We start from the raw sequence: 24,773 nt of genomic DNA, 5'->3' as shown, positions 1-24,773 counted from the left end.
ATAGAAAGACTTTAGTCTGGACCGCTCTTTTTCTGACAGAACGGCGCTAAGAATGCTGCCATTTTTCAAAAACTGGAGTTACCCAAGTAACGAAGTAGCCCTGACTTTTTATGTTTTAATTAATGAATACGACTCAAAGGTCCAAATGTTAAATCTAATTTTTATCCACACTCGTTAAAAATTAGGTGATATATTATTTTTGGTCATAAGCAATTCGTAAATACTTTTTCTCAGCTTTTGAGATCCAGTTGGCTACGTTTCATTTCTTGATTAAGCTAATATTTATTTTACAAACCCTTGCCATGGCATATTTAAACTTCCTAAATAAATCACTATAATGCTCTTTATTTGTAAAAGATTTACATCAAAACAGAACAGCTCATAACATTTCGTTAATTTCGAAGATACTTCTTAAAATGTTCTACTTTAGATTTTAACGTGTTAAAATACTGCATAAGTAGAATCGTAAAGGAAAAATATCCTTTCGTGGCAGCCATTTTATAGAATAAAAAATTGTCTATGGTGAGCCAAAGAAAGGCGAAGCTAAACAAAAGGCTAACATGTAGATAGCATTTACTAAAATAACAGTGAAATTCTCGTAAATACTGACTCAAAAGTCATATTTTTAGGCTATTGTTAAGTGAACTAACTACTAATAATATGTGTGTATAATTGAAGTTCATAAAATGAAGCACAATGCATCGTGTAATGGTGGCCATTAAGAGTAATAATTATGTGTATTGGCATACTTACTCCTTTACGGACAAGCAAATAAACATTTAAAGAGTTACTCTGACTGGTTTATATTAAAATAAAGTTAAACATCATGTAAAACTAGTGATATTTGTGTTATGTGTATAAGCGAGTGTTCAGTGTAAATAGACCATTTGGCACGAACCATGGCCCAGAATCAGGGGGAGGTTCAAGTGGGCACACCGAACCAACCCGTGAAGGAGAAGGATATTTACGCTTGTCTGCCTGATATGCGGACAAACGGACCGCTTAGCTCTGACGAACCTTGTTCCGGAGGCGAGGAGTTACGTTGGTTGCCTGCCCAGGCCACAGACAGAGACTTGGTTATGTACTTGCGAGCTGCACGCTCTATGGCAGCATTCGCAGGTATGTGTGACGGAGGATCACCAGACGACGGATGTGTCGCCGCCAGCCGCGACGATACGACTATCAATGCTCTTGATGTACTTCATGACTCGGGCTACGACCCTGGTCGTGCTCTTCAAGCCCTTGTCAAGTGTCCAGTTCCAAAGGGAATTGAAAAAAAGTGGACAGAGGAAGAAACTAAGCGATTTGTAAAAGGAATACGGCAATTTGGTAAGAATTTCTTTAAAATTAGAAAGGACCTATTGCCTCATAAAGACACTGCCGAGTTAGTTGAATTTTATTACCTGTGGAAAAAGACTCCTGGTGCTAGTAGTAATAGACCACACAGGAGACGACGCCAGGCATCATTGAGACGTGTGCGCAATACTAGGAACTCACGTGCTGGCACACCTAAAGAGCAGACTCCGGAAGCTACACCTACAGTACCAGATACTAATGGTTCAAGACCATCACCTAATCCTAAAGAAGCCGGAGAGATGAGTTCAGTTACAGAAGATGAGAATTCTGAAGAAGACAGTGATTCCAGAGATGCTGGTGATTTAGCTAAAGCTGACGTTAGTAGTAGACCTGAAAATCCAGATGACTCCCCTAGTCGAATGCGAACACGGAACAAATCTAAAGAACAAAACACACCAAATGGAAAGAAGACACAAGATGAAAGTGATAATGATTCTAAATCTAAAGCTAAACCTAATAAACCAAATGTACAAAGTACCAATAATAACATTCCTGAAAAGGTATTATCGTCGCCTGTTAGCAAAGAAATAAAGAAAAAAGTGGCTAATGGGAAAGTTGATGTGTCTAAGGTTAAGAAACGGCTTCCAGATGATACAAAGCCAGAAAGTATTTTGGATGGTGATGTGCAAATGAAGAAAAAGAAAGCAGTAGAACCTCCTGATAGTCCAGCGGAGAGCCTGACTAATGACAGTTTCCCAGCTATGGATGAAACTGAAACTCCAGAACCAGAGCCTGAAGCTTGTGACTTTAGTTTTAATAAGACTGATAAAGAAAATGCAGAACAAAATAAACAACCAGAGGCCGAGCAGCATCTGAAACCGCCAGATACTCAAGTTAAATTAGAGAATAATCCTGAACCGGTTATCAAATCAGAGAAAGACCCATTACCTCCAGCATTCCAGGTTACAAATGAGAAGGATGATAGAAATGCTCTTGATTTGAAAACAGATCCCAATACACAAACCAATAAACTGCCAGATAGCATTGAACCAAGACCTATACCAATGCAAAATCCTATATTTCCAAAAACTGAACTTATTATACCTAAAGTTACCCCAATGTGCACAGAATCTATTGAAAAGATTAAAATCAAGGAGGAAATAGATGCTGAAGAGCACTCGTTAAATCTACAAAGAGACGAATTCCAGAAAGATCCTTTATCCCACAACTTCCCAGGGCACCCTATGAACCAACCAAGCAAGGCCCTTAATTTGGAAAATACCAACTTCTTTGTAAAAGACAGTCACATTTACAATCCGAAAATAAGCCACAATATTAAAATGGAAAATGTGCCTAACAACATCTTTAACCCAGTGAATATTTCAAAAGACAAAAGTGCAATCATTAGAAGTGCTAAGGATTTTGCAAGTGGACTACCATCCTTTTCTTATTCTGCTAATATGAATTTTGCTAATGATCCTTCAAAACACAATCCTCATTTGAATCCTCTGAAGACTGTTATAAAATTGGAGCCTAGAGATGAAGCTAGTGAAATGAAGAATCAAAACACACCAGAAGTATTCACTGCAACAATATCTGCTGCTAACAAAGTAGATTCTCCTAATGCTCCTCGGCTAGACACACTACAGAGAATCAGTCCGTCACCAACTAATCCGCGTGGGTCGTCTCCACCGCCTATGGAACATCCTACGACTACAAATACAGAGCCAATATCACCAGCAAATTCACAAGAAAATAAAGAATCTGATGTTGATGACAAACAGCCTACAGATCTGAAAACACAGCCTATGCCGAAATTAGACAGTCAAACTAATAATTTAAGACCTCCCTCATTTTCACATCCAGTGCGGCCTGAAAATCTTGGTATCCGGTCCACGGAAGCATCTGTTACGCCAGTATCTGTACAGAATATGCCTCCTCCTCTTAGTCAACCTTCTATGGCAGGGTTACTTCCTCCAGGACCCTTAATATCAGTTGGAAATGGGTCAAATGTTAGTCCTTATGGATTTATGCCAACATCTCTGTATGGCCATGCAGGCCACCCTGGACATCCTGGTCTTGATAAACCAGGGTCAATGCCCCCTCTGATGCAACAAGTACCACCATCACATAGTTTACCAGGAAGTAATCTTATGCCACCTTCCAGTCAGAATGACCCATCAATGCCGCAAGATTTGAAAATTAAGCAAGAGGTACCAGACAATGTGCCGGCTAATTTATCGACTCAACCTGTTGATCCACTTCAATCACTTAAGGAGGTGAAAGTGCCAGGATATCCTATTGGAAGTGCTATAGCTCAACATTTAAATACTGAGAGGGACCGAGAGTCTATATCAAGTGTCGAAAATAGCAGTAGGCCTCCAAGTCAGCCAACAAATGAAAATTCTAACATGCCCAGTGCATTCCTGGGTCCAAGGATTGAAAGTATCAAAAAGGAGCCTGATTTCTTACACCAACCACACTTACCGCCTACTTCTACAAGTCAGAGCAGTGGTTCCGAATCTTCGAATCCTATTCCTCCAGTAAAGAGCCCACATACACCAACACCTATAAAGAGTCAGCCAGGTCACAATGGAACGCCGATGCACATACCACATTCCTCGGCTACAACATCACCATTTTCAAGACACCTGACAAGTCCTTCGCAACCGAGGCAAATATCAGCGTCACCAGTACAACCTAATACTCCCGTATCGCATTCAGCTCTCAACTTGGTGAACCCTACACCACTGACGATACCCGCTACGATACCTGGCCCTGTCATGCATTCCGGTCAACAACCTGGCCCGCCGCCTCACCCTTTCGCCGCATCTCCACTTCACCACCAACTATTCCACCCGTCTTTTTATGCACATGCTATGCATTCATATTATCCTCATCCTCCCCCGGGATATTCCATGCCGTATCCATATCCTTATGGGCCACTTCCTCAACCACATCCAATTCCACCAATGCACCCTGCAGTAAGTACGGCTGGACGGCATGACCCGGTGAAGCCTTCAACTATAGAATCCACTACTATGCTTAGCTCTCATCACAGTCACAGTACAAGTTCTTCAGTTACAACGAGATCTCTTAGAGAAATTTCCGAAAGCTCTGAAGACCCCAGACATCCTAATGCTACAACCGAGAGACATCAACTTCATGAGACAACTATGACGCAACACCATTCAACGAGTCACCATAGTGCTGTACATACAAGTACGGAAAAACATCCGAGCCATGCTGGCGGAGGAACTAACCATACATTGTCTATATCCCACTCAACTTCGAGCAGTTCGTCACAATCGATTCAACATAAAATTAATACACAACAAAAAAGCAGCTCTCATTCGAATTCTCCCCACCACTTGTCTGCAAGCGTATCTCAAACTACGAGTTCGTCATCCAGTGTCAATGTTACTAACAACCACACGCATCACCACTCTCATCACCTCGCTCACCACCCTGAGAGGCTCTCGCCTGCTGACTCTATGCTTATGCGTCATCATCCAAAAATGCTACCAGGAAATCCGAATCACCTGATGATACAGCCGCCATCAATGGGTCATCCCATGGGTCTTGGTCTACCACCGGGACCTGGACCGAGCTCAATCGAAAGTCTTCGCTTACATGCGCAAGCTGCAGCCGGATTACAAGGATCGCATGCTAGACCCGGATCGCCTCATCAACTCTCTCACGGTCATCCACACATGCGTGGTCCACCACGACCAATACAAGAGGAAAACCCTGAACTAAAACTTGAAACTCAATCACAACCTGAAGAAGAAGAAATACCAAGTCCAGCGCACATACCACATGGCCCGAGTCCAGAACCTAAAATAGAAGATACGGAATGTCACAGATCACAGTCAGCAATATTCCTTAGACATTGGAATCGTGGAGATTACAACTCTTGCACTAGAACTGATCTTATCTTCAAACCGGTGCCAGAATCAAAACTTGCTCGAAAGCGAGAAGAACGTCTTAGAAAGCAAGCTGAAAGAGATAGAGAAGAGAGAGAGAAGATTGCCCAACAGGCTCATAGAAAGATAGCAACACCTGAAAAACCAGAAACTAAACCTCCATCAAGAGGCGCCATCGAAACTATATCGTCTCCATATGATCGATTCCCGAGACCGCCCGGTTATCCAGACACTCCTGCGTTGCGCCAGTTATCCGAATACCCACGACCACATGCTGGCTTTAGTCCGGGAAATCTACCACGTCATTGTATGGACCATGCTGCGATACTCCAGTACCAGCTTAGCTCGATGTACGGTGCCGCTGGTGCACGAGAACGCCTCGAACTCGAACATCTTGAACGAGAAAAACGTGACAGAGAGATACGAGAACTTCGCGAGCGAGAACTTAACGACAGGCTTAAGGAAGAACTGCTCAAGAATAATGTCGGACCACGAGCACTTGACCCACACTGGTTAGAAATGCACCGACGTTATGGCATGCCCCCGCCACCTCCGCAAGGCGCCATCCCCGTCCAGTATGGGCTCTATCCGCCCGGACATGGTCCAGTAGCACTGTCGCAGTTGGAGCGTGAAAGATTAGAGCGCCTTGGTATACCACCAGCTGGCGGCCAGCAACCCTCTGTGCCTACAACCATGTCGCAGCAGCATCACCCGCACCACCCGCACCCCGGAGTAGCGGCGGCGCAGTTGGAGGCTGCTGAGAGGCTGGCTCTCGCCGCCGATCCCATGGTCCGACTACAAATGGCGGGCATCAACCCAGAGTACCACGCCCATACGCATGCGCACACGCACGCCCACTCGCATACGCATTTACACCTACACCCGGGGCAGCAGGCGGCGGCGCAAGCACAGCAAGAAGCCCTGGCCGGGCTGGGCCCGTACCGGCCGCTCCCGCACCCCGACCTGCTGGGCCGGCCCTACGCCGAGCAGCTGGCGCAGCAGGCGGCGGCGCACGAGCAGCTGCAGCGCCAGCTCCTGCTGGAGCGCGAGCGCGGCTTCCTGCACCCGTCGCACCACGAGGAGTTCCTGCGCCAGCAGCGCGAGCGCGAGCTCAAGGTGCGCGCGCTGGAGGAGGCGGCGCGCGCCTCGCGGCCCTAGTGCAAGACGCTAGCGCCGCCGCGTTACTCGTGAACGCTCACTAAATGTCCACGCGCCGCCGACAAGGCGAGCGATGTTTTTATGTGTGACGACACCTGTAATTTATATTTATGATAGGGCCGTACCTTAAGTATTTAAGTTTTTATAATATTTTTATAGTTGCATGGTCGTGTAGTACGCTTATTTTCCATGCTCAAATTTATTTCTTACTACTAGTCATAATTAAAATTTTATTTGTGAATGAGATAAAGAGTCACACGTTTTTACGTAGGCTATTTAGATTAAATTATTGTTTATTTTTAAATAGCATAGAGGCCTCGATCGCTACTGGTTTCGCTGGATCGCGTACGTTATAACACACAATGGAACTGTGTCACATGGCATTACAGCGGAACGGAAGTCGTTGCAGTTCTTTACCAGTAGCTTTCAAATGAAATTATAATGCAAATAAATAAGGGTGCTGGTTAGCATTCATGTGAGCGGACCACATGATTACAGTAATTACGTTCAATGTAAACTACATTGCTTTTTTATGTTCATGACATAATAATATATTATAATATGTATAAATAATTGTTTTTTTAAGCACGAGACAGAGTAGAGATTGTGGACTTGCCTTGCTAATCAACTTGCCTTTACGTATTGTCCTTTAGCGTTTCTCACTCTGTATAATCCTAAAAAACTCCTATTTCACTTAAATTATTTACAATTTAAATAGAAATATATATTTTCAAATAGATACTATCTAGTTCTCAGTAAGAAATGGAGTGAAATGCGAGTGATGTGTAGAACATTATGTCGAACATGAGAGGCAATCGTTTGTGGAACTAATTACACTCACATATCAATTAAGATTGGGGTAAAGCCGTGAGAAAATTGATACTAATTGATATGTTGCCTTCAAATGTTGATATTGGCTGAATGCAATAATTCTATATTAGTAATGAAAGGCGTACCATTCCGGCCTTGGTAATGTAAAAGATCGTTTTGTACAGATTGTGATGGAATATTTTTATTGAATGCAATTTTGTTCTTTTATGTTCTCTATTGTGTGGGATTCGTTCTCAGTTATGACTGCTAATAATACGGTTGTTGGATAATGCGCGCGTTTTGTGTAATGAGCGAAAATAATAAGCAATGTTGGTCCGCCTTAGCCACGGGTGTCGCTGTGTTTATTGCATTTATTCACACCAGTTACTTTAGTGATAATCAAATGACCATTCATACATAGTTTGTTTAATATTTTAAAATATTAACAGTTTTTTGTACAGGAAATGCCTCTATTAGGTACGCTTTACCCAGTGATGAAGTTAACACAATATCCTTAATCATTAAAGTAGTAAATAATATCGACTCACTAATCAACACATGACAATTCAATTGTAAACCGTATTTAATTAGCAGTTATGTACTAAGAACCGGATGCGAAAACATTTGATCACGGCAATCATTATTACTTACGTTTGCAGTGTGATATAAATAACAAATCATGCAACAAACATATTTCTTTGTCATTCTGAGTTGTCACCCTTTCTTTTTCCGCGTGCGAGTTGAGGGAAAGTAGGGTGACAGGTCAGCATCTGTGTAGGGGCGAGTCGAGACTCGACTTGGAATTGTTGACTGAAACATGCTAAAATATCTTTTATATCGCAGATCAAACAAATAATAAAACTAACAACCCTTCTGCGGAATAAAGGACATTTGGTGCGTTAACAATGTTAATATTGTTTAAAGTTATATCGATTGTAGATTAATACTAACACAAATTTTAAGTACTTATACAAATTGAAATTATTTTGATCTTGACTCTATTCTGTGTAATAATAATACTAATGAGTGGTTAAAAAATAATTGTAAATGTTAAGAGTTGTAATAAATTTAAAGCCCATTGTACACATTCAGTAAATCTGTGCACTATAATGTAATATAAATTCCCTTTGTAAGAAATAGACGCTGTTAGAAACGATTATAAAGTTATATTGATTACCTAGAATAAAACTTTTCACAATGTCGCTTCGTAGGTGTTATGTTGGTAATGCCATAGTTAATTTCTGATATCTTAACAGAGAAATGAGTATTATTTTTAGAGACAAATTATATCTTAATTAATTAAGAGGTTGCGTGTCGGTTTAAACTTCATTTATTTAGACAATAAGGTTAAATGGATGTCTTAGTGCTTTTGTGTAAATTTTTTTGAATAATATATGTGAAAAAATTCAATTTTGTTTTTTTATTGTCATATCTGTCAATTGGATCAGCTAGTAGCTAGCTAGCATTAGTACAAAGCAGAAAGGAGTTATTGCTAACGCTGTTGCTCTTGACTTCGTTCTCGAGGCTATAATATAATAACAAATACATATTATAATTCCAATTATCTAATCGTCGAACTCCCGAAAACAAAAAATCACAAACATTCAACTGAAAATCTTGTAATTAAATCGGCAAGTAAAAGTACATACTCTCAACAGTTATTAGATTGTTAACGACAGACCAAAGGACCAATAATCACTGGCCACGTTAATTAATTATGCAAGGCACCACAGAAGTTTTAATTACGATTCTATTGAACCTCTTAGTTTAACATTTGATGTCCGAGGCCTTGAAGTTCATTCGTTTCAAATCATCAATATTTTGTTGCTTTTAATAATGACTATGAGTTTTCCCCGTCACTTGGTCCGCGGTGAAAAGAGAATAAGTAAAAAATAAAAAAATATGACCTTAACAAACGTTGCTTAACCTCGATCTTTATTATTAGTGCTTGTTGTATATTAATTTCTTCAATGGTTTGTCCAAACTTCTCCAAACCTTCGCTATTGTTATGGGAACTGAAAATTGCACTGATCATTGAACATGTTGCCCATTTAGATCTCCCTTTTTTATCGGTAAAGTCGATCAAGTCATATATATGTCATATACCTGTATTATCAGAATATGGAACTTGGCTATTATTTTACATTATTGTTTATGATGGGATTTATCTCTACCCGAAAGCAATAGGTAGGTACTTTATTACAGCGTTTTATGATTGCGCCGAGCACGCAGCTCTAATGAACGGTTCTTAGGGTACGAGGGGAGTGTTCGCATCGCCGCACCAAAACAAAAGAAAGCGTTATTTATAGGGGGTAAACTGAAAGAAATGAGAGGTCTTAGGTGCTCCAGTTGGATCGATGTTAAAACAGATTAAATAGTTATATGTAGGTATAGAGAGTGTTCTCGCTCCGGTCTGACTTGAAATTACTAAATCAACCTATTTCAATAAGGATAATTAGGTAGATACGAGATGAGTTAACCTTCTTGGTCAACTCACAAATTCTGTCACTCAATCCATCAGTCAAGAAATTTTTCGAAGATTTGTGCGGTTTTTATATTACAGATTTGTGGAATATTTTATTCCGCGCACGTAACTAGGCGATAGTATAGTTTGATCGATAACTATACCACGTTTTTTACACGTTTCAGGAAAGTATAAGAATATAATATGGAATAATGGGTCTTTTGAGCAATACTGGTTTATTAGCAAGCATAACACCGAAACCAGTGTTTTTAAAGCAAAAGGTAAGTTATTCTGTTACTTATTCATTCAAATATTCTATTATTTTCGCCATCCACCAACGTTCCTAGTAACTGTTATTTTTTGTTTACCTTGTTTAAACATTTCATGTTAACCAAGTAGAATGGTACCTACTAAAGCTTTGAGTGGAAACTTATGTCATTAGGTACTTAAAGTTGAACAATAGCCTTAGCTTTGTGAACATAATGGGTAACTACTTTAAAGTCTGTCTACAATTTAGGGGTTTACATGTTTGTTATTTAAAATATTTCATCAACTTTTAACGTAACGTGAGAACATTACATAGAAAAGTTATAATTAACTTTAATTGTAGCACTAAACCATACAAGTTGTAGAAGTTGGGTATAACAATTATACAGAATTAAAGTTGGTTTCTTCTGATTCCGGCTCGTATTGGGATTATACTTAATAATTCAGATGTTCAAGTCATTTGAAACTGATTTAGTACCTACCACACGATTTTGAAAGCGTGGTGTACCATGACACTCGGTAAATACATGCTTGATTACTAAATGAAATCCCCGCTAAGAATCTGCTAGAAAATAATTTCATAGAGCTGTCTTTTACGTCTCAGACGATAGCATGTAGGAAGACATTATAGGCACCCTAAGTTACTAAACAAGAAGCTGAATGTTCCTTTCAGAGTGCAATAGAATTGCGATGCGACGTCACACCGGCGCCGTTTATGTTGCGGCCATATGCTGGCCTTTACAATCCGTTCTCTCACGCGTGTTCCGTACTCTGCAATCACCCTGCTGATATCGAAGCCAGGGATGTTGTGAAGAGAGCTAAGGACTCTTGGGTAAGATATAAATCATGACATAGTGTTGCCAGGCTTATAATTCTAGGTATCCTTTTTTGGTAATGCGAGGGAATCCTCATACGGGTACAACAGGTAGTGTCAAACTACACTACGAAGTTGTAACTAGACTCCATGTAAACTAACCACAACTATTCTTTTGCTTTACAGATAGAAGGAAAATCTCACTTCTTCCAAGAGGATTTGTCTAAGTTCCAAGATGGCGGCGGCGACAAAGAGAAGAATCGAACACCACACGATATTGTCACCGAGGATATGTTTAGAAGGTAAGTAGACCAAGTTAGGCCAACCTATTTAAAGTTAATCAACATGACTATTGATGTTTCACAGTATCGTAAAGGCACTGACACTTTATTTGTTGAAGTCATTTTTTTTCCTAATAACTTGTTTCAGAAAACATTGCCTCCTTACTCATATAGTTGATAGTCTTCTCTTGTTTCAACAATCTATTCATTGCTTATTCATTATTTAGATACGCAGAGACAGACTCAAGGCCGCTCACTCCAGCGCCGACGCTAGCTAGCGGCAAGTCGAGAGGGTCCAGAAGGTGCCTGACCCCAGACCAGCCACATCAAAGAACTACGATTGTTTTGGACTTGAGGCGAAGTCACAGCCAGGTACGATCCTGATACCCTTGACACCATTCATCATCATCTATAAAGATGATGATGAATTTTTAAATGCTCTAAGTACAGCTATCACTGTCGAAGAGGAAATCTTTGCTACTTTGATGGTTTCAAAGTGTTTACTGCAAACAATTGTTGATGTTACCTTATTATAAGGGTTTTTTTTCGGCAGGAAACGATATATTACCACGGATATACGACGTCCGACATCACTGGAGGTCACAACACGAGTCCAACCAATGATCGGTCCACATTGCCGTCGTTGAACCTTTCGGATGGAGCTCACAACCGCCTCATCAAAGGCCAATGTGAACAGCTGCCGCCTCTTGCTTCCCCATTGGTTCTGTCTAAGAGAACGATTCCTGTTAAAGAACCTCAGAGCGTCAGGACTGCTAGAAAGGTGAGTTATACGCAGAAGATGATAAAAATATACTATAAGCTGATGAGTTTATTTGTTTGAATGCGCTTATCGTAGCAACTTCTAGTCCGATTTAAAAAATATTTCATAGCAGCCTAGTTAAATCATTGAAAATAATGATATGCCGTCTAGGAAAACCCTGGTCAATATAACAATAAAATATTTTATAGAATTTCAAATACTTAAGATCTTGAAAACGATCTCAAGAAACACGTGAAGATATCTCTTGATGCAGTTGTCCACCCACTGCGATAACTGGTTAACTCAATTGTGTTTTACGACTCGTAACAGTTACTCTAATGGCCGATGCTAACCAAGCAAATAGGAGGTGGAAACAACGCAGATTTTAACCTCGAGCCATTTGGCCGCTAGACAGAACCTACAATCATTTATCCACATAATAGCCATAGCCATCAACGATTTAATTAAGACTGTTACCTACTTATTGTTTTTACCTTATAGACTAAAAAGCTTATAGGACAAGCTTTTTAGTCGGATATTTGACAATAATTTAATATTAAAATATCATGTAAAACGTTTTCAAATAAGTTGTCTTAACTTTCTGCGTCACCACTTTCATTGACGCAAATGTTCGAGCGCCAGACGCTTGCTCTTATCAGCTCGTATGGAAACTTTCGCTACAAACCTATCCAAGAGTTACTAGAGCGTTACTCCAAACATAATTTCGCTATTGATAAACACTGATCGATATTGGCTGACGCTAGTCCGATATGCTAATTTTCACGGATTACTTAGTTGTTGTAGGGAACGTTTTCCAGAACGTCGCAATTTTCCGTTACAATGTTACCGTTTTTAATATCGAAAACAAAACTGCTACCACTAAGGATCAAGCACAAAGAAAATACGAAAGAAAAGAAACCAAAGGAAAAAAGCTTTTTTGTGAGCGGTGATAATTTGACAACTTTGAAGACTCGACGACTCAGACGCAACCCCCCAAAATTACCTCCTATCGCGAGACAATGTGATTGCAATGTTATGCATTTAACCAAAGTAGTCATTAGTTACGCTCCAAAAAGTAGAAAAAGAGGTGCCTCGAACATAGTTTTGTCTATGACAGCGTGGGGCACAACTAGCCAAAGGAAGCGCATGAAATTGCCGAGTGTTAAATTGCCAAGAAAATTGGTCAATTGCGAGAAATCATTAACTCATAACAGTGACGAGTTCTTTAAAAAACTTGAGGTAATTTAGTACCCACTGTGTTGTACATTCGCTTTTATACGATCGTCATGTTGATAGGTAATGAAACTAAATATTGCATCATTCCAGAACGCCTAATTTGTTTGTTTAAATTAAACGGTTATCAAACAATCTTGATACCTAGCGGTAAAGCTCAACGCTTCAATGGTGCTCGGCAGCGTGGCCACAAAGCAACCGCAAACAGACATATTAAAGTTCCAACTTTGTGATCAGCGAACTATCAACTACTTTTTATATATCCCAGAACCTACGAAGCTCATTGGAATCTTACATTTTTCCCATAAGATCCGAAATCGATTTATTATACCAACGTATTATTTCTGCCATTTCCAGAATCAACTGAAGGCACTGAATTTGGGAAAACCTGCGAAACAAAGCAAGAACAACAATAAACCCGAACCCGCTCCGGTCTCACAGCGGTCCAAAGCAGAGAAAGAATCTAATGAAGCCAACGATGCAAATGGGGAAGAAGGAGGTACGAAAATCGTCAAAATACTCTATAGAAAAATCTTTTAGGCTAACCATAAATGGTCTGTTTGATGTAGTGGATAGTAGCTACAAAGTAACCTGCTTTTTGTTGAGTCGGTTATGATTCAAGACTGAGTACTGAGTAGTCCTCGTAGCTCATCACTGACTAACTGCCCAAAAATTGATGTGTACCCAGGTTTAGGTGCCCAAGGTCATAAGACTCTTCGTTTTATTCAGGCAGTGGTGAAGGTCGCCGGCGCGGTAAAAGAAGAAAAAAGGGCCGCCAGGGAGGCAGTGACCGGATGACATCAGCTGGACTGGCGGCGCAAGCGCAGCAAGATCCTGAAACACAGGTTCGATTACTTTGATTAACATTAAATTGTCACGCGTCACAGTACGGATTCAGACTGAAGTTAATCTGGTAAGTGAGAAGCTTCTGAAAACTGTCAGCTCATGAGAAAAAATAGTTGTCTTGTATATAGAAAGTAACAGTCTTACTTACCATCCTCCCATCTGATCTAACATACAACTAGTCAATAATCGATTCATATTTTCCCTGATAGATCGCTGAAATCGTCACAGATTCCCAGAACCCGAGTTCTCGCGGCTCCATTGCGCCGTCTCAAGATGACGATATAATACCGCTGCCAGTCATTAAGCCGCTGGTGGTTGCTAAGAAGACAGACTCATTCCTAGACGATGACATACTGAAGTATCTGCACAGAGAAGTCGACGAGGAAGCTATTGAGACGGAGTTTGATGTGAAGGTGAGTTTTTTTACTTCCAGATAGCCACTGTTCGATAATGGAAACAAATAACAACAAATCCTACTGCTAGGTACTTTGTTTGATGAAGAAAGTTTTCCTAGACCAAGCTTTTTGCTGTTGATTTAAATTTGAAAGTTAAAGAAAATAGCGTAAGAATATCACGAGGACGAGAAATTTTCTTGGATGAAAAAAATAAAATAAAAAAAATCTCAGATAACCACAGCAGAGACCTTGAGCCTTATCTCGTAATCTGATATACTTAAGGCTTTTCTATTAAATTATAAAGAAATAATACTTCATTTTTAACGCATCACTTCGTAACTACTTAAATAAGTATATTATATTCATACAGACATACAATATATGCGAAAAGCAATATTTTATCCAAAGTCCTCATGCTTACCTATCGCTGTATGTTCCCAGCGTCGCTACGTGTTGGAGGAGGCGATGCGCACCCGTCCGGAGCGAGCGCACGGCCAGGAGATGCAGAAGCTGCTGCGCGAGCTGAAGGTGCCTGCCGTCAGTCTCGGGGACTGGCTGCACATACCCAGGGTCTTCTCAAGGCAGAACGCGCAGTTCTCCTTGCCCCTAGATACTAATGCTTTGGAAAGTAAGTCGGAGAAGAAGTTTTAGATATCTATTCTAATCAAGGGTTGTGAAATTCCAAGGGCTTATTGAACTAGCTACGGAACTAGCTACTGGAACTAAGGAACCAGTTGCGCTCGACTTCAGCGGCGTCTCCTATGAAGATATAAGTTATAATTATTTTAATCGGATTATTAGTTTTAGATTGCACGCATCTTCCTCCGGTTATGTAACACTAGCTGTTGCCCGCGACTTCGTCCCCAGTGGGTAGAAGATATAAGTTATGATTTATACCTGCCCTGTTTTTTCACATTTTCCATTGTATTTTCGCTCCTATTAGTCGCAGCGTGATGGTTTATAGCCTAAAGCCTTCCTCGATGAATGGTCTATTCAACACAAAAAGATTTTTTCAATTTGGACCGGTAGTTCCTGAGATTAGCGCGTTCAAACAAACAAACAAACTCTTCAGCTTTATATATTAGTATAGATAATATTTAATTACTGCTCTGCTCCTCGTAATCATAGCCGATAATAGTATCCTTTATCAATAAATGGAATATCTAACACTGAAAGATTTTTTTCCAAATCGGACCAGTAGTTGCTGAGATAAGCAATTTTAAACACATGACGACTTATTTTCCAGCTTTAACGCCAATGACATACGCTGCACGGTTCGTGACTTTGAAGAAGTCAAAACAGCTGCTCTACCTCACGGTACTCAGGAAATTTAGGCCACAAGGATACAGGATGCCTATCAAGGTTCGCTCTCAGTTTCTTACCATTTACTACACGATCCGAACCAAACTACACTTAGCAGTCTTTGTCACCAGTAAGGGAAATGATAAAGACATCAAAACATGATGCATAGTATGAATTTTATACAGAAGTCGTTTTTGAATAAAGGGTTTATGTAAAATCGCGATTTGCCTTTCTAATAGAAATAAATACTTAATATTTAGAAGTTCCACCTCTTTTCCAGAACCTTGAGGAAGGTCTGATCATGATGATGGGAGGCAGCCTAAACACGGCACAAGCAAAGAGTTTTAAAACCCTTATGGACTGGGAGACATATGAAGAGGAGGAGAGCATTCCTGATGAGATCAAAGTCACTCTTCTTGACGGCTACAAAAGACCGCCTATTAGCACTGAAGTTGGAGATAATGGCGAGGTAATTCACTATGCTTTTAAGTACTTTACTAGAAAACTATTAATTTAGAACATGAACTTTATTGGTTTTGTCAAAGGCAGCAAGTACCTAACTATCTGAAGGAACACTTTAGATGTAGTACCTCAAGCTTACAAAAAATATGGATGCGGTAGACCTCTTAAGTAAATATTACACATCCTTGAGTACGCTTTATTTTGATGATGACGGTTATCCCCAACTATAAAGTGTATGAATAACAATACACATTTTTCTTTTCAGTCTGATGAGGAGACTATAAAATATCGAACATGGTGCGGACTTTGTGCAATCTGCGAAAGAATGCACGGAAGATATCCATCCAGGGATAAAGACCCACCAGACGGGGTATTAATTTTTATAAACCAATTATAGCTTAATTAGAAAAAGTGCGTACTTTTTTTATTTCATACTTATTTTTTTGCAGATTGAATTAAGTGATTTCTCTATGGTGGAAACTAAATTGGCTACGCTGAGAGTACATGATGGACTGAGAGAAATTCTGAATACTATAAGAGAGCGGTAATGTTTTGTAGGAGTTTTAGCAACGTAATATTTTATAATTGTATTTTATATAATTGCTTAGTTTTAAACATTTATTATGAAAAAGAAACGAAAATAAATATTTTACTATGAATTTCAATCTTTCATTGTAATAAATCTTCAGAGCTTGAAAGTAAGGGCTCCTTCTAGTTTTATTTCTGGAACATATGACTGCCAATTTCAGGATATAGATTTTATCGTTTTGCCCCAGTTCTTCTAAATCTGTAAATATTACGTACATGTCGGACCTTGTTTTAAAATAGAATTTAGTGCTCCGTACAAGTATCCGAACACGTTACTATGACATTTATTTGACACTAGTGAGGTCGACCTTAAGGCTAGTAAATATCGAAATCGAGTATCGATTAGTAAAAAGACATGTTTTTGAAAATGTTAATGTAATGTTATATGTTAAGATATTTCGAACGTCATTTGCGAATGTGTAGAATCGTTATACATTTATATTAATTTATAATTAGGGGACAGATTGTCTATACCGTAATTATATGTTTAGTTATACATACAAAAATAAAAACTTCTTATAGACGTGATTAATTAAAATTAAAAAATTAAAAAATATATTTATTAAAAACATAGTTCACATTACTTAAATACATGTACGAATACAAATGACTCGGATGTAAAACCAGTAAAAATATCTTAATAGTCATAATCATAGGAGTTGAGTTAATCTACACCAAAACATAATAATATACGAGAAGGATGGTCTAAAGATAATATAGGGACACCCGAACTAGGTTTGTTTTAAACCTGTGTTTCGGGTTATCAGTGCAGAAAAATGATTGATGGATATTTTAATGTAATTCTATCACTTAATTGTATTATAAAAGACTAAGCAGGAGATTAATAATTCAGAATAAGTTGAAACATAGAGACATAAACACAATATGTTAGAATAAATACGACATGTTTACTGAACATCCCTGTCATGATTTTCGATATCGATGATTTTTGAATAGGAACCACTTGCACGTCACTTCAAATGTTAAACGGTTTTTATTGGAAACTATTTTTGTACTGCGCTCTAGCGTAACGAATAATTTAGCTAATGAAAAACAAACAATCTGACCGTTAACGCACTCGCGTGGTATAATTCATGTGCAAGTATAATAACTTTGTAATTTTTGTGTAATATTCTATAACTTGATTACCGAGACAATGGATCTGGATAGATCGGGACTGAGTACAGACGGTAAATTATTTATAATTAAACACCGCGTTGGTGCGTGTTTACAGGAATATTTACTAATTATAGTCCTTTTCCAGAGTATTACATGACCGCACTGCAAATATTTGATTATTGTGGCACTGAAAGTACGGGCACGTTGCGTGTTGATGCTCTAATGGACAAATTCGCACCTTTCGTGAAAACTAACAAGTAAGTTTTAATTTGTATAGGTTCCTGATTTTGTTTACGAGATGAAAGATCTTGTGTTTACGTTTGAAAATAACCTGTTCTGTATTTAGAACATTCAATGTTCCGCGTGTTTGAAAATAATGGTGTTAGTAAAGAATTCACAACGCGCTCTTTGCGTACCTACAATAAATTCATGTTTACTGTTTATAGTCTGACTATATTACTATAAATTTCATTTTTAATCCATGTGTATTTGGTAATCATTATTTGCTTTTTTTACTATTCTATATTATGTATTCAGGACATTGTTTTGGTTTGTGTTCAGCATTTTAAGGTGCACATTACAATACAACTATGTCATTAAAAATTTCTAAAATGTTTGACACTTAAAAGTAGTAGCAAGTAAAGTTGAATCAGGAAGAATGTATCAGTGTTTGTAAAAACTTGTTGATTTTAATTTTTAGGGCTGAGTATAGCTTCTTGAAGTCTCTATTGGACCCTGAAGAGGAGAATGCGGCTATTGATGTGTCCTTGTTAGCAAAAACCCTTCAGAAGTACAGCGAGAGTCAGAAGTCTAAGGCTGACCTGGATGAAAGGTGAGGATTACTGAACTATTCATATATTTTAAGCTGTACTTTCGCATGTCTAAAATGAATTGTATAAATAATAGACGATGCTGATGATTCTTATAAAAAGGGTTGACTCTCTTCATACTTAAACAATTTTGTTTTATTTTGCTTGTGAGTACAAAGAAAAAAATTAATCTGTCTTTGTACCATTTTCATGTATAAGTAGCATAAATAAATAAAAAAAAATTGGATTCATCAATAACATGTTGACATTTTCCTTAAATACCCATATAAATAAACCCAGTTATTATTGTTTTAGTAATTGAAGTTGTACACTCATTGTTTACTATCAAGTGGGTTATGTTGACAGGCAGAAACACGATATCTATGCAGTTCGGGCTAGATAAACATTGCAAGATAACACATGATAAAAATGTATTGTATTAATTGTGCCCTAATTTTTAATTCTTGCATGTTTATTGCACTATAATCATATATGTATGTAATAAGCTAATTTTTTATATTTATGGTGTTTTAATTGTTTTTAAACAATAAGAGATTGTTGTTCTAGTTTCAATCTAAAGAGTGGAGCTCCGCATGATTCTGACTCTGGCATATCTTCAGATGGTAAGAATTTTTAATTTTATCTAGTATATTTTTTTATTTTTATTTTATTTATATTTGTTTAGGAAACAAACAGTCTTTTACATACAATGTTTACAGTTCAATTGAATACATACAGACTGGGAGTTCCATCACATTAATAATATAATAGTACAAGTAAACTAAAATACAAACAATGAAGAAGAAAAGGTACAAGAAGTTGGGTTGTAAGGGTTTAAAAACATTAACTGTTACTGCTGACAACATTTTTCTTTAATTTTAGATTTGTAAAACTTTAACTGTTGTTAAATATGTCTAGTTCATTAAATTCATTATTATAAGTGCTAACACTGCGCTTAAAAAAGTTGTTGCCGGTATATATTTTTCCATAAGAGGGCACTGAAAATAATGCCTGCATGCGGGAATTATGTCAGGGCATTCTCAAATTTATTTTCTCTAATAGTGGAGGTGCATCTATGCAACTGTTAATGATTATTTAGACATTTATATGGTCTTATTTTGTTATCTACATTGTAAAGAAGTTAAAATAGTGCCATACGTTCTTAAACAACTATTAACTGAGGAACTTTAGGCAGTGCAGGAAATACATTATGCTAATGATGATCAGATTAACAATGCTAATAATGTCATAATAGCCAGATTTAATGAAAATATAACTAACTTATTAAGTATTAACTTACTAAGTATAATTATGAGTTGAATATAATTAAGTGTAAAAAATGGCCATAAAATTACACACTACAGCCTGTGTTAATTCACATTTTGTTGAAATGAAGATAAATCTAAGTGTATTGCGTATTTTGCTAAATCCGAAGATTTGTGAGGTGACTCCTTTGTTTGTTTCAACATTAGAGTAGCCAGTTAGGTTGCAAAGTGAATGTGACATGAAAATAAGTGGAAGCATTTATCCTATTTGCAGTATAAATTAATTTAATTATTTTTCTTCTAATCTAATCCAGGCTTCCAGCTGCTGGAGGAGTTACAGTGCGAGCTGAGGGAGAAGGCGCATCTGGCGCAGCAGCTGCGCTCGCAGCTGGACTTCACGGACCGCCAGCACGAGGAGGCGCTCGCCGCGCTCACCGACGAGCGGGACTCGCTGCGGGGACATCTCAACATGTAAGCTGATACTGTCATTACTGCCTAGTTTAAAGTCTCGCTTATTACTTACTGTGTTACTGAATGTACGACAGTAAACTTGGGATTTTATTACTACTTATTTAGGTGCAAATATAACTTCATTATTAATTTGACCCTGTGCCTGAGCCAATTAAAGGACCCATTCTAGGCCCTTGAATATTTTCAAAAAATTAGATATTTAAACAAACGAGTTGTAATGCTTGCTGGTCTTGATCCTGAAAAGAAAACTTCCAGTTTAATATTTTCAGACAAAACGTCGCACCAGACTGTGTACTCGTGTACGGCATCAATAATACCTGTACATTTTATGTTGAGGTTGCGTGAAGAGAACCTGAGCCTGAGCCACCTGCGGCGTGACTACGAGGAGGTGTGCGAGCGGCTCGGCGCCAGCGACCGCGCGCTGGACGACGCGCGCCGCGAGCTCGACACGCTGCGCCGCCGCGCCAAGGTCATGGTGGAGCAGGTGGCCACGCTCGAGAACGAGGTCAGGATATGAAACAGCTTGGATAACTGCATTCGTATCTAACTTGTACCAGCTCCCAATGCTGAATGGATAAGTGGTTGAGGCGGCAACGCCAAAAAACTGTACCTAACGTATCGTGGGTCAATCCCCGCGTAAGTCAAACGTTTGTATGATCCACGAATTCCTACCCTATAACTGCATATAAGTGTTTTTTTGCACGTGACTAGAATATTTTTAGAGACACAAGGTTTAAATTCCTTATTGCGAGAGTCGCATTCAGTAAACTAGGAAAAGCTCTCAAAGCTACTTACAAAAACAATAAATCGTTAAAAAAATCTATACATAAATATATCGTTTCAGAAACTGACCCTGCAAGAGCTACTAACAAAGTCGAAGGCGGAATGTCACCGCATCAACGAGATGTACGCGACCCGCCAGTCGGCGCTGCTGGAGCAGAACGAGGCCCTCCGCGCTGAGCACGCGGACCTGGCCTCGCGGCTGCAGGACCAGGACGAGTTCGTGCAGCAGATGATCAAGGAGAAGGTACGTGCTAGCTATGACCATGTACATGGAGTCAATAAAGTTACTAGGGCTGAATAGGAATAAGGATTTTTTGTTGGGTTGCATACAAAAAAATGATTTTATTTTATGGTTAAGAATCTTCATGTAAACATTTTGTTTTGTCTCAGATAACGTCTAAAACTTTCAAAAACTGTTTCTGTTCACCCTGTCTTGCTATATAATACAGAATATCCCACTGCCGGGCAAAGACCACCTCCTATAGAGGAGGCAAACATAAATTAACATTGTAATTATTTGTATACTAGATGGGAGGTGTTATGTACGTCCTTTATTACGTCCTAGTACTCCCAGTATATCGGAAGTTTCACCTAAAATTATTCAGTTATTAAATCAATTTAGATATAAAATCGTAACGGACAGAATCGAAGATGAATTAATGAAGATATAAAAATCGATAATAGTTTTTTTTGTTACAAGCCTTATTAGACATTGCAAGATAACTGTTAAGCTTGGATGACAAACAATATGTATCAAATGCAGGTTCTACTGGAGATGGAGCTGAAGGACATGTTGAACAAGTCTAATCAGACGCAGCTGCGCATGGACCGCAGCATCGACATCAGCTACACCGACGACCAGGTGCTCTCCGCGCTCGACAGCCTCAATGCAGACACCAGGTTCTGTTCAGGTAAGCTTTCGTAACTTGTTATATCTTGATCGTCAATCTCATGATAAAACGGGTTAAAATTGTACCATATATCTTTCATTGAAAAGGTGTAGAAGAGACAAAAAGAGTTTTAACTTGTTAAAGCAGTCATTTGTTTAAGAAGGTTAACATGATATAGGTAGATTTTTTTTAACTGATTTTTATAAAAATAAAGTATGTCGGTTTTTAATTAAGTAGGTAAGTAATTGTTCTTCAGTTACAATTATTTTCGCTATATTTGTAAACCGCTCATGTCTAACCTACTCATTGTACCTTTATTCCCACATTTCCCATAGAAAACCGTATTCTTGACGAAGAGTCTTTCATAAATACCTTAAAAGAAGACCAAGGGAGAGGAACAAACGTCTCGTTGTTTGACGAGATACGATTCAGTCTGTCCCGAGTTAACATCACGGAATCCAACAGCTTAATATTTGACAAAGTACTAGATACTTCATTCATAACTGTCGGGACACAAACTGACGAATTTAAACCTTATGACGAAGAGAACAAAGATCTAATTAAAAGTATTAGTACGTTAGGCACTCAAACGGATGAGACAGAATCGATTAATAATAATAATTGTAATTCGAAATGCCTCGAATGTGAGAAGTTGAGTCGATATACGACAAAGTTGGAGAGAGATATGAACTTGTCGCATCGCACTGTCACAGACATGCAAGTTGAGATCGAACAATATGAGAGTAACTTGAACATCCTCGAGAAGTTTGTTGAAGAGGGCAATGAGAGGAACAGTGTGTTGCAATCCATTATAAAGAGCTTGGAGTCTAAGATCGGTTTGCTAGAAGTGGCTTGCGCTAAACAGACAGAACGCCTTGACAGTCTGGCGCCAGACAATGACGCTTCCATTCAAACCAAATGGGGTACGCTTTGGATGTCAGACCCTTTTAAGCGCTACTCAATTTTAAGTCGCTCTTATGACCTTACTCTGAAGTGACAAATAGTATGAAACTTGATTGCAACTGCTTACAATTGAGTAGCGTTTATATTTGAGGGTATGCATTTTGTATTGTAGCTAATTGAATTCTATACAAATAGCGACGCTCCTGTATTCGATGGGATACATAAAGCAATGTATCTGAAAAAATAATATGTTTAGGGATTGAACACCTTTAATCTATGATTAAAAGTAACAATAATTACAAACATCACACTCTCTGTGACTATTATAGGTACAAACAGAAGATATGGGAGCCTATTTGTATAGTTTTTAATTTGTTGTGTTGCGATGTCCAGGTGGCGGTTTATATTAGTTTCGTATTTCTTTCTGTAGCAGTAATTTAGAATAAATGGACCGTAAAATATTTATGTACAATTTGTTTATCTCAAATATTTTAAGGAAATTAATTAGATAAGTATAAGATTTTATTGTTTTTATTTGTTGAATTAATTTTGTGTTCAATGCCGGTTTCTCGAGCGCTAATCTATAGAAATGATAGTCAAGGCAGTCATATGTATTTCAATCACAGTTCTTGAGGTTAGATTCTGACAGTTACTAATATATTGATCTGCATTCCAGAAACCGGCGAAGAATCGTTAATATAGCAGTAGTATAGTCATTAAGTAGTATTTAACTAACATTTAGTTTAGACGTAGTTATTAATTAGAAATAGATTTATGTAATTTTCTAACTGATTATTAAATAATATAATACTGTTTCAGATCAAGCGAATGTATCGACACAAGTGGATGTGGCGTGTCCGGACTGCGAGAAACGGAACGCAGTTGTCCCGCACCGTAGTCTCAGGAAGTTTTTCTGGTGCGTATAATAACATACTTTATTAAAATAGCTAGAAGAACTGTTTATAATAATTTTAATGTCAGTTTTGTTTGGTAGTCGTTTGATTTTTAGATACAAAAGCTTGCCTTTAGTGTTTTTGTGTAGTGGTTATCCTATTAACCATGAACCATGTAATTGTCATACAACTAACATTATGTACCTATTAATATTGAAACAACTTTGTTTGCTTTTCAATGTACTTTGTATTTTTTAAATCAATATCTCGTCTTTCAATAATTACTTAATGTCGTGTACCATAGTAGTCCTCGCTCCTCCGTCCCCCGTCCCCGCCCCGCGCCCTGACGCGTCTGGTATTCCACAGTGTGTGATTGCAGGGACGCGCTGAAGTGCCTGTTCCAAGTGTTCGCGGTGCTGTGCTTCGTGTGCGCGCTGCGCGCGGCGGCGGGCGTGACGGCGGGCGCGGCGCGCGCGTGCCCCGGCGCCGCGCGCGCGCTGCCCTGGCGCTGGCTGCACGCCGCCGACCTCGTGGACCTGCTGCTGCGGGTAGACTACGCGGCCGACGTGCCCATGTGAGCGGAACACAGGGTCAGCGGTCCTAACTTATCAGTGACGGCAGCTAAGTCCAAATTTTGCGTGTGCCCCCTCGGCTTCGATCTGTGTTCCACTCATTTTCAGAGGATGTGAAATAGTGTTAGTGTTTAAAGTGCCTTAGGATTTGGACTACAAATTGTCTTGTAACTTTTATCCAGACTTGAATAATTTTATTGTATAAAATAAAGATTTTTTTATTTCTCTTTTTCTAATATGTTGTTACAGTTATTCCGACTCACAATGTCTCAGTAGCATAGTTACGGCAATTTGATAAAATTCAAAATTTAGTCCAAACCAAATCATCCGTATCGAAACTGGTTTCATGTATACGCCTACTAAATTAGATTTATTATAAACATCGATTTATGGTAACAATGTTACTTGTTGGATAACAAGTTTTAAGTCTTATTCACAAATAAGACAGTTCAAATATATTTATATA

General features: G+C 38.6%; 3 protein-coding genes across 6 annotated transcripts; all 3 read left to right on the top strand.

The window, feature by feature from the left end:
* Nucleotides 1-27: 27 nt before the first annotated feature.
* LOC113502149 lies at nt 28-16,832 on the top strand. 3 transcript variants are annotated; one of them, XM_026883548.1, is made up of 14 exons: nt 28-185; nt 9,840-9,935; nt 10,595-10,753; nt 10,922-11,037; nt 11,244-11,388; nt 11,570-11,797; nt 13,367-13,508; nt 13,739-13,854; nt 14,065-14,268; nt 14,692-14,878; nt 15,497-15,612; nt 15,833-16,021; nt 16,280-16,384; nt 16,464-16,832. In XM_026883548.1, exons 2-14 carry the CDS (start codon nt 9,867-9,869, stop codon nt 16,560-16,562), a joined length of 1,875 nt encoding a protein of 624 aa, XP_026739349.1. In that variant the 5' UTR covers nt 28-185; nt 9,840-9,866; the 3' UTR covers nt 16,563-16,832. The 3 variants fall into 3 exon arrangements, with proteins under 3 accessions (XP_026739349.1, XP_026739352.1, XP_026739351.1); XM_026883551.1 differs by having other exon boundaries at nt 56-86; XM_026883550.1 differs by lacking the exon at nt 28-185 and adding an exon at nt 226-724.
* LOC113502148 (arginine-glutamic acid dipeptide repeats protein) lies at nt 722-8,600 on the top strand. Its single transcript, XM_026883547.1, has one exon. It carries the CDS (start codon nt 900-902, stop codon nt 6,378-6,380), a length of 5,481 nt encoding a protein of 1,826 aa, XP_026739348.1. The 5' UTR covers nt 722-899; the 3' UTR covers nt 6,381-8,600.
* Nucleotides 16,833-17,562: 730 nt separating the features above from the next.
* LOC113501856 (myosin-11-like) lies at nt 17,563-24,640 on the top strand. Of its 2 annotated transcripts, none has more exons than XM_026883149.1 (11): nt 17,563-17,792; nt 17,867-17,978; nt 18,422-18,553; nt 19,098-19,153; nt 20,110-20,266; nt 20,603-20,771; nt 21,111-21,293; nt 21,813-21,960; nt 22,275-22,862; nt 23,662-23,758; nt 24,115-24,640. In XM_026883149.1, exons 1-11 carry the CDS (start codon nt 17,759-17,761, stop codon nt 24,311-24,313), a joined length of 1,875 nt encoding a protein of 624 aa, XP_026738950.1. In that variant the 5' UTR covers nt 17,563-17,758; the 3' UTR covers nt 24,314-24,640. The 2 variants fall into 2 exon arrangements, with proteins under 2 accessions (XP_026738950.1, XP_026738951.1); XM_026883150.1 differs by having other exon boundaries at nt 17,564-17,792; nt 24,102-24,174.
* Nucleotides 24,641-24,773: the final 133 nt, after the last annotated feature.

Source organism: Trichoplusia ni, chromosome 16 (genome assembly GCF_003590095.1).
Source record: "Trichoplusia ni isolate ovarian cell line Hi5 chromosome 16, tn1, whole genome shotgun sequence".
NCBI classification, from domain to species: domain Eukaryota; kingdom Metazoa; phylum Arthropoda; class Insecta; order Lepidoptera; family Noctuidae; genus Trichoplusia; species Trichoplusia ni.
The sequence above is the reverse complement of the archived record's forward strand: the minus strand, read 5'-3'. Positions and strand labels throughout refer to the sequence as shown.